Below are 19512 nucleotides of genomic sequence, written 5' to 3'. Positions count from 1 at the left end.
ATTCTTTCATTATTCAAGATTGAATTATTGCTGCAAAATCATGGAGCATATATAGTCACCAACCATATCAGATCTATCATGAATCATGCAGATAAAAATAACATCCTTTACAAAATGCAACTATTGACAACCTCACGAGGAACCTTGAAAATGAACAACATACAGACTGCGGCCTTATCGTGGATTTCTCGAAGGCATTCGATAAAGTAAGCCACAGTCTCTTAATCCACTAACTTAACCATTATGGAATTAAAGGGAAAACAAATGTTTTGATAATAGGTTTTTTCTCTTTGATCGTACACAGAGCGTTGAAAAGGAATAGTTTATCGGGCATTCCTTGTCCTGAATATGCATGAAATATTTGCAACTGGAAGTAAGCGAGAGTTAATCAATCAATCATTTCACTTGTTTTTTGGTCTTACGTGGTTAGTTGCCCCGCTAACGATCATAGTACATCTCCGTTATGGTTTTTTTTCTACGCTGATTATCCACACCATGATAAATACCCATTGAAAATAATATTCAATAATTTCAAGTCGACCTACATCCTCTTTCAAAAAGGTGAATATAAAACGTTGTCACCACTTCTACCAATAGCACAATTAATATTGCCATTTTTCTTTTAAGGACAAGCTTATAGAAAGGTTAGACATCGAATAATTTTACTGGAGAATATGAACACATGAAGATATGTTGTATTTTTATTTTTATTTTGTAAGGTTGGTCCTGCTTCTTCTTATTTTACTTAAGTTAAAGATTATTGAGTAATAAAAATAAGGTCTATTAAATTTTGGTCTTCACCAGATCGACAGTAAAACATTTGTCAAAGTGAGGCGTCCGTTTGGTTGTTCGGGATGTATAAGTACACAACAACGTCAGGTCAGAATGGGACATTAATTCCCATGCTTCGTTTAGAGAGAGTCCCGTCCTCGTGAAGAACTCTTATACAACAACACCTTTGCGGGTCCGTATGTGGCATGTTCTGTCCCCATCCAATATAATCTCATGTAGCAGTGAAAATCCAAATAATATAGTGTTATTAACTAGCTGTTTCTGTATTGGCCCTGTTATAGATTCGAGGTTAGCCGTATCGGACCCGAGAATCTATAACAGGGCCAATACAGAAACAGCCAGTTCATAACACTTTTATTAAATATTAATAAGAAAATTAAGGAGTAGGCCAATACGGCTTTTCCTTCACTTTTTTTCATATTGGCCATGTTTCGAAGAGCAATATCAAATCTTGATTTTTATCGACAGTGGAACGTTTTCAATATTGCACATGCAGATTTATCCGTATTAGGGCTTATTAGCTCATATCATTTAATAATCCTCCATTCATCCTGGTAGACCCGTTACACAGGACCAACCTATCGTATCTATTGTCTTTATATCTTATTTTCGTCCTGAAAATGCATGTGCTATTTGCCACTGGACACTAAGCAACCAACAATCAGTCAAACAATCTTTCATTTGTTTACCTCATATGTATAGGTGTTGTATTTCGGTTTGTTTGTATGTTATTCAGTTTCTTCTTTCTTTTTCCATTTCGTCTACCTACGGGGCGCCGAATGGGACTCTTGTTGTTTTGTACAAAATTCAATTCTGTCATAACAAAATCATTTTTGTCTAACAAAACTATGTGATACAGACTTGTTTTATGAGAACTTCAATTTTGTGATGACAAAATTCATTTTTGTCATTACAAAATTCGTTTTTGTAGACAAAAGTAATTTTTGTAGACAAAAGTCATTTTTGTCATGACAAAAGTCAATTTTGTCAAAAAGGTATGCAAATATAAACTTATTTGCGAGACAAAATTGACTTTTGTGAGACAAAATTCAATTTTGTCAATTTTGTGTCACAAAAGTCGATTTTGTCTCACAAATGTCAATTTTGTCTCACAAAAGTCAATTTCGTCTCAGTAAAGTCAATTTTGTCTCACAAAAGTCAATTTTGTCTCACCGTCCAAAACTCAATTTTGTGTCACAAAAGTCGATTTTGTATGCAAATTAGTTCACAGAATCCAAACTAAACAAATTTGCATACAAAATTGACTTCTGTCTCCCAATTTTCAAATAAGGTAACAAAAGTAAAGTCTGTGTTACAAAAATTAATTTTTGACAAAAGTAACTTTTGTCCACTGAAAGATAATTTTGTATGACAAATTTTTAAATTTGTAGTATGCTACAAATTTTGTTAAACTGAACTCATTTTTGTTGAACAAAACTCACTTTTGTCCGTACAAAATTGAATTTCGAGTACAAAACCACAAGAGTCCCATTCGGCGCCCCGTACTGCCTGCTATATGTTATTGTTTTATGTAAGATATGTTTGTGTGTTCGAAGAAAGTTAAAAGTTAAGCCGGGTAATAGCCGTAATATTGATAGTTTGATATGGTGAATTGTTGACCTCTTCTCATCGCAGTCTGTTATTGTAAATCATATTAAAAATTAATTCATTGTGGTTATGTGAAGTATGTAGGAACAACAAAGAAAAAGACTTGTGTTGACATTGGTGTCCATTTAAAAAACTTCCTGTTTACCGATAGACTTTTTGTTTGACGATTTTGGTGCTGTAACTTTTCCGAAAATTTCTAGGAGTATTATACCACCAATAAACTTTTTTCTCTCGTTTCTTGGGCCATAAAGGGGTGCACACTATACACAAATGCGCGTCAGTATACATACTAAAAGACGGTAATCATGAAAATAAACACATTATATATTTTTTATTGATGAAATTGTAGTATAAAAATAAACATGAGCTATTAAGCTAGATGAACAATATAGTACAGACTATAAAAGCTATATATAACAAAACTTATCCACTTTTTTCAGACGGTAAACATTTTAGGGAATGATATAAACAAAGCCAAAAAGCCAAGTTAAAAGAAAAATATCTGGTTTTCAGTTAGAAACTACATAAAATGGTTGTATTTTTTTAAAAATAATATTTCAATCAATTTCTCTTCAGATCCCAAACAATTTCCATAATATAGTCATTGGCTTTATGAGTTATACAAAAGTTATAACCAAATATAATATCATTCTTTATATTGTTGCGGAATCAGAAAGTACAAAATATAACATAATATATATACAAAGGCATAATATTCATATCCATTGTTTTTAATATCACATATTAGTATGTGTATTTTTGGCGGTGATCTCAAAACAACTTAACTCCTATAATATCAACGTTCTATGTTTGTCTTCTAGTGATATCCCATATTGAGTCGAACTTGATCTGGTCGGCTACAAAAAAAGTAGAACATAGTAAATTCTAAAGTTAAGTGCTACAAAATAACATTCCAACAAGTACACTAGTCCATTTGTATATCAAATTCTAAACACATACGTATAAATAGTTGTAACTGAAATATAGGCTATACAGTTACCTATATACTGAGCCTATATAACAATAAAGAGATGCAACATGATTGCTATCCACCTAAGTTCAAATGAAGTGGATGTAATCAATTATAGGCTATCGTACTAGTACGATTAAAGTTAATTAGCTGAAAGCTGAAGTTTAGGACATGAACTAGACAAATAAAATAAAAAACGAAGGCATGTACACATATGTGCAGACAACACAATACAAAACAGTTACGTAACATCTCGTCGTCTGTACATTGACCTTACCTTCCCTTCCAATTTTTGGAATTGGCTTTTCCCCAAATCCTATTACAAATATAGAGATCATTTCAAATTTTCATCTGTAGTAATTTGATAAATTATGATGGTATTTCACACATTTATTTACGGTAATACGTTGTATCATTTGTGTCAAACAATTGGACACACAATATGTCATCAATTTTTATCATAAGATTATTTCGTTTGTGCATCACATTAATTTTTTTTATAATGTGTATGTGGTAAAAATAAAATGCACTGGATCATGGGAGGCCACGTTGGGAATCATAAGTCTCTGTCATTAATGTACGAGGGTTTTGGTGTGGTTTGCAGAATAAACGGAATAATGGATAAACGTTTTCAAATAGAGAATGTATGTTACAATTTTATTTAAAGTAGATATTTATCTTTAGTTTTGTTACCTGACATTTTCATAATCTTCATCTGGATCTTCCCCCGGTATAGGTGGTGGAGGACGTCTCCTCGGTGCCTGTAGTCCAACACGTTTAGTGAACCTCTGCTTCTTTATTGAAGTCATCATTGCTGGTTGCTGAGCAAACGTCTGTTAAAAAATAACAATTTTAGCAAAAGGAAAACCCCACATTTTAAACAGAAACAGAAACTCATAGTTTTAGCAATGAACATATAGATTAGACTGTTACCATAGTTAATGAGCTAACAGCAGAAGTTTAGGACATGAACTAGAAAATAAAAGATTAGCAAAGACATGTAAACAGACAACACAAAACAAAAAAGTGACGAAACTTCTTGTCTGTACATAGACCATGCCTTCCCTTCAAATTATGGGAAAAGGCTTTTTTGCTAAATCCTATTACTAATTCAGGGATCACTTAATAATCATATCTGCAAGAATTTGATAAATAATGGTATTTCTCTGTTTACGGTAATACACTGTGGTATTTTACATAGCTATTTACGACTGGTATTTTACATAGCTTTTAACTTCATTGTAGCTATAAGATATTTATCAAGAGGGTTCTTCATTCCGTACTGGTCGTTACAATCACTTACTGGAGCCTCATAAATTTCATCATCACTCTCTTCTTCCTCTTCATCGGCAGTTGCTCCCTGTGATTTATTTTTGGATGACATTCCCCTCATTTCCATTCCATTCTGGTCTGGCTCATCTTTCACGCTCTTTGATGTGCTTGTATCTTCTACAAATCAGATAAGAAAATGTTTTCAAGTTGTGACCATTTGAAATTCACCTTAGACTTCTATGATAAACCTCTATGTTCTATTTTTAGCCATGGCGGCCATGTTGGTTGGATAACAGGGTCATGAGGCGGGTCAGGTATGTTTTTAAACAAGAAATGAATTGACAATAAGATGTAAGATTAAGGAAATAAGTAACCTGTATCATAGAGACATGTGTAGTAAGAGTACATGACCGGATGTCGATCAAGTATTTTGAAAAGTGTGGTGGGGGCACCAGCAAGGCAGTGGAAGTTGTTAAAAGTCTATGCATTATCGGATATCCATATAAGTAGCTATAAAAGGGGAACGCCCCAGCCTCCTAAATCAGCCACTGGTGAGGGTTTTTTTTATAGAAAAGCACGTACACGATAATTTACAATCATGATATATCTGACTTGGACAAGTTTCTATGCTAATGATTAGCTAACTGCAGTTTTTGGAAATAATTACCTTCAACAGTAGCATCATCGAACTCATCCTGAAGTACATCAACACCAAAGAAAGATGCAATAACTGACGGAAATCGTAGGTCCATTAACCAAATAATAGCTCCAAGCAATACACATACAACTCCTGTAATAAAATAATTAACTATACCAAATATTTTTTCCTAAGAGAAAGAAAGAATAATAAAATTTAAGTATTTTGATATAAAATTTGTAAAAATATAGAGATGTAGTATGATTTTAGATAAGACAACGACCCCCAAAAGTTAAACTGAAGTTGAAGTAAACTTTTATAGGCAACCGTAAGGCCTTCAACAAAGATAAAAAAAAAAAACATACGAAAATCGGCTATCAATTCATTTACTCTTTATCATATTTTGTAACGCACATAATCAAACTTAAGTTATTAAAGCGTATACATTCCTCAAATGGTATGTTTCTTCACTGACCTGTTATGAGATTCACATAGTAGGCACCACCATACTTGAATTTCAATACGTGATCAGAGGCCAATGGTATCTCGAGTTCATTGAAATTCCTTATGGTAGACCATAAAATGTTCGCAATCACCATCACTCCTCCGGTCAACATTAAGAAGTAGGCTCCATACTTTAACAGTACGAAGAACAGTATGATAGTTAAAAACCATAATGGAAGAGCCAACCTACAAAGGAAATATAAACCAGTTCTAAATACATGTACACACAATTGCATATTAAAAATGTTTGCATTATTGATGTACAACTTTATACTAGCAAAATGTAATCAAGTAGTCACCATTATTGATGTACAACTTTATACTAGCAAAATGTAATCAAGTAGTCACCATTATTGATGTACAACTTTATACTAGCAAAATGTAATCAAGTAGTCACCAACTATCATATTGTCTGGATGGCATGCAATCAAGCAGTCACCAACTATCATATTGTCTAGGTGGCGTTACGAGGAGTATACACTCAGTGAGTAAAGGGATCCGTCAAATAAATATCACTAAAGCATTAGAACGGTAATAACAGATGACGCATAATTATGTCTCTGACAAGACTTTTAAAGTGATGAGAAGGGTTTCCCCAATGGGAAAGGGTTGCACCAAGCTGTTAATATCTAATCTGATATACCTAAATTTTTGGAACACACAAAGAACAGATGCATAAAGAAGAGGTAGATAAGATGCTTATTTCAAATCAAAACTGACTTGTTATGCGTTTACTTTTCTACATTGGCTGGAGGTGTAGGGGGAGGGTTGAGATCTCACAGGCATGTTTGACCCCGCCGCATTTTTGCGCCTGTCCCAAGTCAGGAGCCTCTGGCCTTTGTTAGTCTTGTATTATTTTAATTTTAGTTTCTTGTGTACAATTTGGAAATTAGTATGACGTTCGTTATCACTGAACTAGTATTTATTTGTTTAGGGGCCAGTTGAAGGACGCCACCGGGTGCGGGAATTTCTCGCTACATTGAAGACCTGTTGGTGACCTTCTGCTGTTGTTTTTTTCTATGGTCGGGTTGTTGTCTCTTTGGCACATTCCCCATTTCCATTCTCAATTTTATTGTTTTTCTAAAACAATTATACATAGTTTCACAATATTTGATTGAGAAGTGAAAATGGTGCATTTGGATACCTATTCTTAGTTTTACTCACCACATCATGATATGAGAATACCATCATGCTTGTCGGTAATGACGACCCCATCGTTTACCTTCACCATCAAATGTAAAATAAGACTAAGTGCTACTCACCACATCATGATATGAGAATACCATCATGCTTGTCGGTAATGACGACCCCATCGTATACCTTCACCATCAAATGTAAAATAAGACAAAGTGCTACTCACCACATCATGATATGAGAATACCATCATGCTTGTCGGTAATGACGACCCCATCGTATACCTTCACCATCAATTGTAAAATAAGACTAAGTGCTACTCACCACATCATGATATGAGATTACCATCCTGCTTGTCGGTAATGACGACCCCATCGTATACCTTCACCATCAAATGTAAAATAAAACTAGGTGTTACTAACCACATCATGATATGAGAATACCATCCTGCTTGTCGGTAATGACGACCCCATCGTATACCTTCAACATCAAATGTATAATAAGACTAAGTTTTACTCACCACATCATGATATGAGAATACCATCCTGCTTGTCGGTAATGACGACCCCAACGTATACCTTCACCATCAAATGTAAAATATTCGGCTATCCACAGAATTGGCAGCGGCAACCCACGGAACTGTGCTTCTCTGTACTCACGGTTAAAACGACCAGCTACAAACGAGAAAGCATTGTGTCCATGGATTTATTTTGCGATGTGAATCAAGTTTGCAAATTTTCATTCCTCCTGTCACCAAATACCATGGTTCATTTCAATTCCTTTGAGCCGTTAATTCAGTCATATTTAGACTAGTTTTAACATAACTTTATTATAAAATGATAAACAAAGAGCAAATTACAGACATTCATCATTAAACTTTTTAAAAATTCATGTTTGTTGTAAGATTAGTCGTATGTTATAAAAAAAAAAAAAAAAAAGATGATCAGAGGTCGCGGTTTTACGTCATCCTTTGCATATTCTTTTTAGAAAATTAATTTTAAATTATTTTGAAGTAAGAGCTTTGTTTCTCAAAGTCTATCATTGACATGTTTGGAGATATAAGTATAAATGACATTTAATTAGTTGTTTCATTGCTAACAATATGTTTTTATTCTATATTTTATTTTATAAAGTAGAATGTATATCATCAAATACAATATAAATTTTGGATTTTACAATCACTTCTATAAACTTGAATTATCATACTTTGCTTTTCAGATCATTTCTGGCTTTATAAGTTATAAGCAAATTTTTAATCTATACAATAAATACCAAAAATTCCAAATCCAAATCTGCCTTGTTCCCATCTCCAGTCAAAATGTTCGTTATAATTTATTGTCTCGTTTAATTGTATTTCTGGTTCGCCTGAAAAAAGAAAAGGAAACATTTTTGCACTTAACCTGAAACTGATGAATCCGTTAGTCTAGTTGGTAAGGTATCAAGGGGTAGAAACTGTCAATCACTAGTCTTTTAATCCATTAGTCTAGTTGGTAAGATATCAAGGGGTAGCAGCTGTCAATCGCTCTAGCTTTTAATCCATTAGTCTAGTTGGTAAGGTATCAAGGGGTAGCCGCTGTCAATCGCTAGTCTTTTAATCCGTTAGTCTAGTTGGTACGGTATCAAGTGGTAGCAGCTGTCAATCGCTAGTCTTTTAATCCGTTAGTCTAGTTGGTAAGGTATCAAGGGGTAGCAGCTGTCAATCGCTAGTCTTTTAATCCATTAGTCTAGTTGGTAAGGTATCAAGGGGTAGCAGCTGTCAATCGCTAGTCTTTTAATCCGTTAGTCTAGTTGGTAAGGTATCAAGGGGCAGCAGCTGTCAATCTCTAGTCTTTTAATCCGTTAGTCTAGTTGGTAAGGTACCAAGGGGTAGCAGCTGTCAATCGCTAGTCTTTTAATCCGTTAGTCTAGTTGGTAAGGTATCAAGGAGCAGCAGCTGTCAATCGCTAGTCTTTTAATCCGTTAGTCTAGTTGGTAAGGTATCAAGGGGTAGCAGCTGTCAATCGCTAGTCTTTTAATCCGTTTGTCTAGTTGGTAATAGTCTTACAAATGTTTTACCAAAAAGGGATATACCAGTTACGATACTGTTGTCAGGTCTTTAAAATTGCAAATTTTTGCTCTAATATTGACTCACGTATAAGGTTTTTGCATTGGAATTAAATACATTTATTTTAAAACCAGTTGTGAATATATAAAGTTTTATTTGTTCGACCACCGGAATGTAATTGGAAACGAGTTATTGTTTTCGTTCCCTTTCTAAACAATATTTTTCAGGCAATTTAGTTTCCCTTTTTGCATGTTAAAAACATTTTGTATTGTTAGTAACCATGCACTTACATGATTTGATCATAATGAAATGTTTTGCCATACTGACCTTTCATAGTTATATTAATTCCTCTAAAACCAATGTGTACTTTTATATCAGCGTGTATCTCTCTGTTTTCTCCTGCTTTATATTTAGTTGGCACATTTTTTAGCTCAGCAGTTTCCCACTCCATACTTAAATTTGCGACTGGAAGTATACGTACACAGTTAAAATAATGTGACCATTTTAAGTGTTTGACTGTCAACTATATGTAGCCTTCGTTTTTTTTAATCCGTTTATAGGCAGTTTATCCGATATACCATGTTTTTTCCCAAATATAATAAAGTGTATTTTCAAGCTACATGTTGTGCAAAGTTATCATATTTTGTATAGATTATATATAGAAAACCCCATTTAATATCAATGAGGTATCAAGAACATACCAAGTATAAACCTGTCGTATGGAAGTAATTTGTATATATAATTTTAATTAGATTGCGATTTCGGCAGATTCGTAATATGGAGCCTTTGAACTTGTGTACTGACAAACATTATCTTTTCTTGAGATAGATTGTTTTCGTTGTACTCAAATTTGTGTATAAGCAACCGCTGTGCAGTCCCTATCCGAGTCAATCTTCTTTACCCTCGATTTAAAATCTTTCGTATTGCTTGTGAATTGTTATTATGCTTGAAGCTGTATATGTTTATTTCAGTTGTGGTTTTTCCCCCAGTTTGTCTAATACTTCTAACAGGTTTTTTTTTATTTTCAGTTCTTGCTTTCTCATCCTATTGTATTGATATGTATATTAAGAGCGGATTTTTAAAAATTACGTTAATAAATACATACGCATTATAACTCCTCCTATAAACAATGTCACTGTAACCCGTATGAATACAAATAATCTCTATAATAAAAATGAAGAAAGGAGATTCGATCATGTTTTCAAAGAAAACGGAAATTTATAATATTTTATACATGAAGTGTTATAGGTTATGATAGTTCTGTCCTAATGTCTGATTGTGAAATACTTTGAAACACGTATAGTAAACTACTTTATGAGTCTTATATAATATGTATATTCACACACAGAAACGCGATAAAAAAATCATGAGCCTTTTCTGAAAAGTAAGGAATACTGGTATACTGGTGTTTTAGCAACAACATCCAGTGCCAGTGGCGGATCCAGAATTTTTCATAAGTGGGGGCCCACTGACTGACATAAGAGGGGGCCCGCTCCAGTCACGCTTCAATGATTCCCTATATAAGCAACCAATTTTTTTCCCAAAAAGGGGGGGCCCGGGCCCCCTGGGCCCCTCTCTAAATCCGCCTCTGAGTGCGTTATAGATCCAGCGTAGATGATTATAACATAATGATAGTCGACATCTCTAACTGAAACGTATAGTAAACGAAAAAACAATCCAATTAAATCTGCAAGATAGATTTGAAAAGCGAAACATATCTCCCTCTACAATTTGTCCTTCTGGAAATTGAGATTCAGCAGTCAGCATGGTTTATTAATTTATGACATTTGTGTTGCTTTGCAGTTGACATTTATTCCAAATCTCCTTTTACTCGTATATATATATATATTGATCAAAACATTAAATTTGGAATACCGAAATGAGAATATGCGAATAGCACAAAAAAAATTGCAAACACTTTCAACAACGATTTGATGTTCCAGATGGCTGTTAACAAGAAGGATCTATATAGCAGTGTAAACAATGTGAGCCTTTATACTGGATAAACTGACTTTATATAAATATTTACATGTATACTCTTGCATTGGGTCTGTCGAAAGACTATTAACAAACTGAACCTTGTCAATTCAAAATCATTGGTCTCAGCAATTAAGTTTTAGTTTTACTTTTATTAAACAGTGATTTATATTTATAATTCATATTTACCTCTTTCCCTCGTATTCCTGGTAAAACTACAAAGAAAGATATCGCTAATATCACAAAGGCAAATATGAAGCCTGACTCGAGAATATCTGCTTCAAATGGTGTTTGGTTAGGACCATAATAGGTAGGTGCTCCATTCGTCCGGAAGGCATTAAATATCCCTGCTGGTATCACTCCATCCATGATGGCTGTAGGTTAGTTCTGAAAAAATGGAGTCGAGTCAATACCTAGCCTTTTGTACAAGTAAGTATGGCCTATGACCTTTTGGTATCTTGTGGAGAGCTGTCTCATTTGCAATTATACCACATTTTCTTTTTTTTATATATACATACAATCCTCGATAGAAACTATATCCTATAGCAGGTATATTGGTTAATTTAAGTGTCCAGGTTATGGCTTTTTATCTTCAAATATACACGTACTGGATAATGTTATTTCCCGTGAGATTATCAACTGTAAATGGATTTTTTTGTTGTTACAATATCTCTAAAGAAAGTATTTACTATACATGCATGCTTATAACGTCCAGTGGCATATATGTCATACTGACTTTACAAATTAATTAACAGAACACTAGTTTACAAAGACTTTTTCCAGTGTCCATTTGCTATACTTATATGTAGATTGCAGTATGATACTCAGTTAATATTGACTTGAAGTTCTCAGTTATTCATACAATATGTATCACGGTATAAACATTGCTTTGGGGAAGGAAATGAACTCTCTCTCTCTCTCTGTGGCTGTTGGTGGAAGCAAATTTTATCAATATTAAAAAAATATATATATAAATAAAAACAGTCCGTCTGCATTTTTGAAAGGTATCTTGCTACTATTAACTGTAGTTAATAGAGAGATACGACAGTTAAAATGAAAATCTTCAATTTCAGGGATGAGAAGATTTCAACATCTTATACGATGTCTATATGAGTGTATCCGGATAGTGGAGCAATTGTGTGTACACTATATATTGAAACAATCATTAAAGTTTTAGCTAAACCTCTTATGAAATATTTACAATGTAAAACATAATAAATATACCAAGAGATAAGAAAGGGTATATATTTATATATATATACAACTCGTCTAAACATCAACCCAACAATGTTAGATCTGTAAATTTGCTTTCGCAAATTTTTGGTTCTTCCCTCGCCGGGATTCGAACCCATGCTACTGTGATATCGTGACACCAAATCGCCTGCACTGCAGCCGTCCCGCTAGACCACACGACCACCTGGGCTATATATATATGTGTGTGTATTTTTAAAAAACATACAGTAATGGATTCGGGTGGGCGTGGAGAGAGTGTTTTTGGTTTAAAAAAATGTTTAATGTATACTTGTCAAGATCCTACTGTCTTTCATCATATCCAGTGAACGTATAATATATTGGACGACCAGTTGATATTCCCGGGGGGGGGGGGGGGGGGATATTCCGGGGAAAATTCTGGATCCGCCACTGGCATAAATAATCATTTTCATTTTTCATGATGAATTATTTTCAACATTTTTGTGGGCCAGGATATATATCTTTCGACCTGTCTATTGAAAGATTATTAAATTCGACAGTTGCCATGTCAGGTCATTAATTTTCCCAATTTCCAAATCTTAAAGTGAGGTTCTATTAGTATTGTTAATTTATTTGGCCGGTAAGGAAAGATCTGAGTAGGCTAGAGTTCAACTTGAACATTACAAATGTCAGAAACATCAAATTTAACTTAAGACAACAGAGTACGTTACCTTGGATTGTCGAGCAGTTTTCACACCATTTAAATTCCACTGTACCATATAATAGTATCTGTTTTGTCTCATGTAAATGATATCAAGATCGGAAATATGACACAACTAGATAGAGGAGGAAAGGGACAAATACTTCCGTTCGATCTTAAGTATTTAGTGTAGGCCTTAAGAAGATTATTTCACACTTTATGTTGTTATCATTTGGCAAAACATGCGCGTATAATGTTCATTCTGAATAAGCTTTTTTAAATGTATACTAGAGCCTCATAGTCAAGGTCGCCTTCTGTTTTAAAAGGACAATGTTTAAACATTTTGTAGTCTCCTTTTTTGATTGATTTGTCTTTCTGAACTTATCAATCTTCAAGGAAGAGCTTGGTCAGTCGTAAACATACAAAAACAGACAAATTTATCAGTCATGTAGAAACGAAAATAGCTAATTTTCTTAATTTAGGTTAATTGATTGACCTTTCAATTATAATAGTGAAAATAAAACTTACTTGTTGTCCACTTCCCTGTATATCAAATATTTTAAACAAGGATGTTAATTAGTTTTAAGTTTGTGTAAACTTCCTGGTGATTTAATCATTTTATGTATACTCTCAGTGCATAGTGTTATTTTTAAACCGGATTGTAAATTTATTTTATTATTATTTAAATTCAACTAGTTATCTGATGGTCACGATAACATAAGAATTTGATGATGATAGTATTATGCGATTGAAAGACGTGTCTTTTAACTTAATGTCAGTGGCCTGTGAGTGTACTGGGAAAAAGGGGGGCTACTTCTAAAAGTGGAGACAATAAAAAGAAGCTTTCCATAGTCTATCAGTTTATAGTTTGCCTTTATTTACTTTCAGTTTTCAGTTTTTTTAAAAGATATTTACTTTTGCCAAAAAAATGGGTGGGAGGGGAGGGCAAACACTTTGATCATAGCAGCTTACTGCGCCTGTTACGCTAAAATACCACTGGCCAGTCGGGCACCTATGCCAGTGTATTTATTTGCCATAGGCTACATAATATGCATACCATTCATTCTTGGCTCATAAATATACTTAATTATATAACATATATCTGTTCAACGACAATATTCAGATAAGAATTGGAGGTAAAACAGTTTAAAGACATCCCTTTCTCAGACATATAATATAAAAAGAAGATGTGGTATGATTGCTAATGCGACAACTCTCCACAAGAGACCAAAGTGACACAGATATTAACAACTATAGGTCACTGTACAGACTTCAACAATGCCCATACCACATAATCAGCTACGAGCAGGATTTCGAATCTAAGACTTCACTCACTAGAGGCGAGAACAATGCCACAAGAACACAAGCAGTTGTCCTCTTCTTACTGTAAACTACTGCGGCTAAACAGGTGTTTGTGTATACAATACTCCCCCCCCCCCTTTATTTATAGCAATGGTGTGGAGCGTCATTTGGATACACAGTACGTTCAATATATAGTCTAGTGTAAAAAAAAAATTGTTGGCACTGCAAGACATTTTGTTGGCATATGTTAAGATTGCAACCCGTGACTTTGCATTTCCTGTCATTTATTGAAGCTTTTGCAGCTGCTCAAAGTATTGTCAATTGCAAATAGGAATTATTTAGCTTTTCGTTAAAAGGAAGATATTGTTTGAAACAAAAACAAAGACTAAATGAAGTATGTGAACAATTGTAGGTTTGCGTGTATGTTTAGACGAAACGTTGATTGTTACAGTTAAGTTAAGAATGAATTCATTTCCGCTAAATATAAAAAAAAATAGTGCGTGGGAAAGGGGAAAATGCAACCAAAAATGAACACATTTTTTTTAAGTATTTTCAGTTGATGGTTATATTTCAAGCGTCGCAAATGCTTACAATGCTCCTAAATTCAAAGGTTATATTTAAACCAGATATTTGCGTTTACCGTCAAGGACTTAAAAATACATTGCTGTTTACAAATATATTTACAAGCTACACTGTTTAGATCTGTTTATAACGATAAACTATTGTGGAGCAACAGTGTATGGCATGACAAGCTTAATGATATGTATGTATATAGCGGGAATACTAGTAAAACGTCTGCATGTATGTGTTTTTTTGAAAGAACTAACTTCATTAAAGTAAAATAAATGTAATTTTACTTTACTAAAACTAGTCTTTTTAGTTATTGTATCACTGAAGAGACTGAGCCTGTAACTCTGTCTAAAACCAAGTAACTAGTTATCGGCTTTTGAAAGTGTAAGCCCCTTCTGGTTGCTTTCATGCAACAATGAACTAATTGGAAAAAGCATCTAGACTAAACGATTCCTTCGCTATATTTTGACATAAACGGTCAAACAGTGCAAGGATATGTACTGAACGTGACATTAATGTTTGGCCTATATCGATTTCACTGACACGTACAGCACTTGTTCCTTTACCATTGCCATCAAATTATTTAGGTCTTTTTAAGGCGACCTATAGTTGTTTTTTAATTTCTGTGTCATTTTGGTCTCTTGTTGGTAGTTGTCTAATTGCCATGGCAATAATACCACATTTTCCTTTTTTTATATGAAAGAATGTATTTTGTCTGTTTTAAATGTTTCTGTGAAAACTGTACTTTTTCTATATATATAAAAAAAATATTGACACCGTATGTTTGTGGCATAACATCGTGGCCACAAGTTAAAAAAAAATTTCTGTTTAGTATTAAATTTATATTAAGATCAATTTTATTTGGCAATCGCCAATGGCAGTCAGCAGGGTTAAAGAACATCAGTTGTTCGACCTGTTAGTCAAATGCGTTTTGTTTAAATATACTTTTTCACTTTTTTGGTCTTTTGGAAAATGTTGTTTGTGCTGTTTTTAGACCCTTCTACAACGAAATTTGTTTTACATGCACACGTAATAAAAATTGCGGTTTTTTATCCAATGCAATCATAGGTTTGAACGTAGTTTTCAATTTATGTATATGTGTGTATGATTCATTGGGAGGTGCTCAAGATAACAGTATCAATAGTAAAAATTAAAAGTAAAGAGAAATTTGTCATGTTTAAAGGAAGTTGAATGAAATTTCTATTGTAGATAAGATAATGTTGCCCTACATCCGCTTTCTTCCATCAGGTTAACTAGTTGTTGAAGGTACCAGACTTATAATTCAATACGCCAGACGCGCGTTTCGTCTGTACAAGACTCATCAGTGATGATCAGATCAAAAATAGTTTGAAAGCCAAAACAAGTGCAAAGTTGAAGAGCGTTGAGGACCCAAAATTTCTAAAAGTTGTGCCAAATACGGCTGAGGTTATCTATTCCTGGGATAAGAAAATCCTTAGTATTTTGGATAATGCATATTTTTTTATTTTAAATTAAAATTTCTTTTATATATTTCGGAGTTTTGTGTGACATCCATTATCACTGAACTGGTATTCATTTTTGTTGAGGGGTCAGTGAAGCACGTCTCCGGGTGCAGGATGTTCTCGCTGCATTGAAGACCCACTGATTGCCTTCTGCTGCTATCTGCTCTTTGTTGGGTTGTTGTCTTTTTGACACATTCCCCATTTCCATTCTCAACTTCATTTTGCAATGCCTATTTCGGAATAAAATCACAGCCTATAATTTAGTTCATTCGATGAAATTGGAAGTTTGTGATTAGAATCAATATATAATGGAGGTTGGATTGATTTATTGATTGATTGTTGGTATATTTCGCCTCGCTTTTAAAATGTATCTCTCTCCATTTTATCATTTATTAAAGAGCTACAGTTACAAATAAAAAAAGACAATCCACTCTCCATAGTGCATATGTTACAGTAAATTTGTATAATCAGGGATTATGTAGAATCACTAAAATCATTAGTGATTATATAGATTCCCTGAAAATGACCAGTGATTTTATATAATCACTGATAATTTTAATTATTATTCTACAAATTCCCTAATATGATTTCAGGGATTATCAATAATTAAAAGCTTCAAAGATGATATCTCAAACCAATTACACTAGTGGTTCCAGCAAGGATTTGTATAGTCTTACTATACAAATCCTTGGTTCCAGGAAAGGGAGATTCCAAAAAACTAATGGTCAATATTCACGAAAAGACTGAAGAAGGATATTGCCTTGCTATATAGCAAGGAATCCTACTCGGATGTTTAATACAAGAAATCAGTTTGAGGTTGCTGATTTCCCTTCATTGGTACAATTTGTACCTTCAGATGTTTGTGCTGAAAACTCTATTTCTCTGAGACGTGCCGTAAAATCTGATTTGATGTGGAGGACAAGGTTTTTTTTTATAAGGAAAATGTTTTCTAAAATGTGGATATTGTGGTAAAAACAGATGTGAAGCATATCATTTTGATATATTGTGTTTAACATTTCAATATATTGTGCCTAACATTTAAAAAAATAGGGTTATGATATTTTGTGCTTAACATTTTTATACGACCGGAAAAATTGAAAATTTTTTGGTCGTATTTTGGTATCACGTTGGAGTCGTCGTCTGCGTCGTCGTCGTCGTCGTCGTCCGAAGACATTTGGTTTTCGCACTATAACTTCAGTATAAGAAAATAGAAATCTATGAAATTCACACACAAGGTTTATGTCCACAAAAGGTAGGTTGGGATTGATTTTGGGAGTTTTGGTCCTAACAGTTTAGGAATAAGGGGCCAAAAAGGGCCCAAATAAGCATTTTTCTTGGTTTTCACACTATAACTTTATTTAAGTAAATAGAAATCTATGAAATTTTGACACAAGGTTTATGATCACAAAAAGAAGGTTATGATTGATTTTGGGAGTTTTGGTCCCAACAGTTTAGGAATAAGGGGCCCAAAGGGTCCAAAATTAAACTTTGTTTGAATTCATCAAAAATTGAATAATTGGGGTTCTTTGATATGCCAAATCTAACTGTGTATGTAGATTCTTAATTTTTGGTCCCGTTTTCAAATTGGTCTACATTAAGGTCCAAATGGTCCAAAATTAAACTTAGTTTGATTTTAACAAAAATTGAATCCTTGGGGTTCTTTGATATGCTGATTCTTAACATGTACTTAGATTTTTTATTATGGGCCCAGTTTTCAAGTTGGTCCAAATCGTGGTTCAAAATTAAACTTTGTTTGATTTCAACAAAATTGAATCCATGGGGTTCTTTGGTTTAATCCACCATTTTCTACATTTGAAAATGCCTGTACCAAGTCAGGAATATGACAGTTCTTGTCCATTCGTTTTTGATGCGTTTTGCTATTTGATTTTGCCATGTGATTATGGACTTTCCGAATTGATTTTCCTCTAAGTTCAGTTTTTTTGTGATTTTACTTTTTGATATGCTGAATCTAAACATGTACTTAGATTTTTTATTATGGGCCCAGTTTTCAAGTTGGTCCAAATTGGGGTCCAAAATTAAACTTTGTTTGATTCCAACAAAAATTGAATCCTTGGGGTCCTTTGATATGCTGAATCTTAACATGAACTTAGATTTTTTAATATGGGCCCAGTTTTCAAGTTGGTCCAAATCGGGGTCCAAAAATTAAACTTTGTTTGATATCAACAAAAATTGAATCCTTGGGGTTCTTTGATATGCTGAATCTAAACATGAACTTGGTTTTTGATTATAAGCCCAGTTTTTAAATTGGTCCAAATTGGGGTCCAAAATTAAACTTTGTTTGATTTCAACAAAAATTGTATATTTGGGGTTCTTTATTATATGATTAATCTAACCATGTATTTAGATTTTTAATGTTTGGGCCCGGTTATCATATTGGTCCACATTGAGGTCTAAAGAGTCCAAAATTGAACTTTATTTGATTTCATCAAAAATTTAATTCTTGGGGTTCTTTGATATGCAGAATCTAACCATGTATTTTGATTTTGGATATTGGACCATAATAGGTAACTAAATGTTCAATTTGAAATTTAAAGTTTTTACGTTTAAGTTCTTGGACCACATTCATTATGTGTCAGAAACCTGTGTTGTGTCAACTATTTAATCACAATCCAAATTCAGAGCTGTATCAAGCTTGAATGTTGTGTCCATACTTGCCCCAATGTTCAGGGTTCGAACTCTGCGATCGTATAAAGCTGCGCCCTGCGGAGCATCTGGTTCAATTTATGTTTATACCGTGTAATGCTGTTTTAATATGATTTGAATTGAAAGCATAAATTATTTGACTTTTATTCATTTTCCTTATTAAACTATTTCTTCATTTCAGTCATTATGTAGGCACTGGCTACGGTTACATGGAACTGTATCAATAATAAAAATATTATTGTTACATTGAAGACTGATTGCCGGAATGCAAAGTTGGGTAAGGAACCGATTAATTACGAATGTAACAATAATTATTGAGGCTACGGTTACATTGCGTTATTGCTACATGAACAATATTTTTATTATTGTTACATTTCCATGTTACCGTAGCCAGTGCCTATTATATATAATCCCTGACGTTTTTTCTAGTGATTATACATAATCCCTGAAAATTTAAGTGATTATATATAACCCCTAAACTGGCCAGTGATTCTACATAATCCCTGAAAAAATTTCAGGGATTCTACATACAAATTCACTGTAACATATATATCATAATGTAAATCTGAGACTACTATAACACGTGTTATAGTAGTCTCAGTGTAAATGTAGATTAAGGTCGTTAGTGTGCCTCGTCCTGGAGGATTTTTCTAGCACTGTTATTGC

The 19512-nt window shown here is 33.6% G+C and overlaps 1 protein-coding gene across 2 annotated transcripts; it reads right to left on the bottom strand.

The window, feature by feature from the left end:
• Window positions 1-2716: 2716 nt before the first annotated feature.
• LOC139489570 (dual oxidase maturation factor 1-like) lies at window positions 2717-13490 on the bottom strand. Of its 2 annotated transcripts, none has more exons than XM_071276138.1 (11): window positions 13358-13490; window positions 11128-11325; window positions 10067-10124; window positions 9289-9426; window positions 8190-8282; window positions 7438-7591; window positions 5755-5969; window positions 5310-5432; window positions 4674-4819; window positions 4064-4203; window positions 2717-3257 (listed from the first exon to the last, which is right to left on the bottom strand). In XM_071276138.1, exons 2-11 carry the CDS (start codon window positions 11305-11307, stop codon window positions 3218-3220), a joined length of 1287 nt encoding a protein of 428 aa, XP_071132239.1. In that variant the 5' UTR covers window positions 11308-11325; window positions 13358-13490; the 3' UTR covers window positions 2717-3217. The 2 variants fall into 2 exon arrangements, with proteins under 2 accessions (XP_071132239.1, XP_071132238.1); XM_071276137.1 differs by lacking the exon at window positions 13358-13490 and adding an exon at window positions 12861-13347.
• Between the last annotated feature and the right edge of the window lie 6022 nt (window positions 13491-19512).

Source organism: Mytilus edulis, chromosome 9 (assembly GCF_963676685.1).
Source record: "Mytilus edulis chromosome 9, xbMytEdul2.2, whole genome shotgun sequence".
In the NCBI taxonomy this organism is placed as follows: Eukaryota; Metazoa; Mollusca; class Bivalvia; order Mytilida; family Mytilidae; genus Mytilus; species Mytilus edulis.
This window is presented reverse-complemented; position numbering and strand designations above follow the sequence as displayed.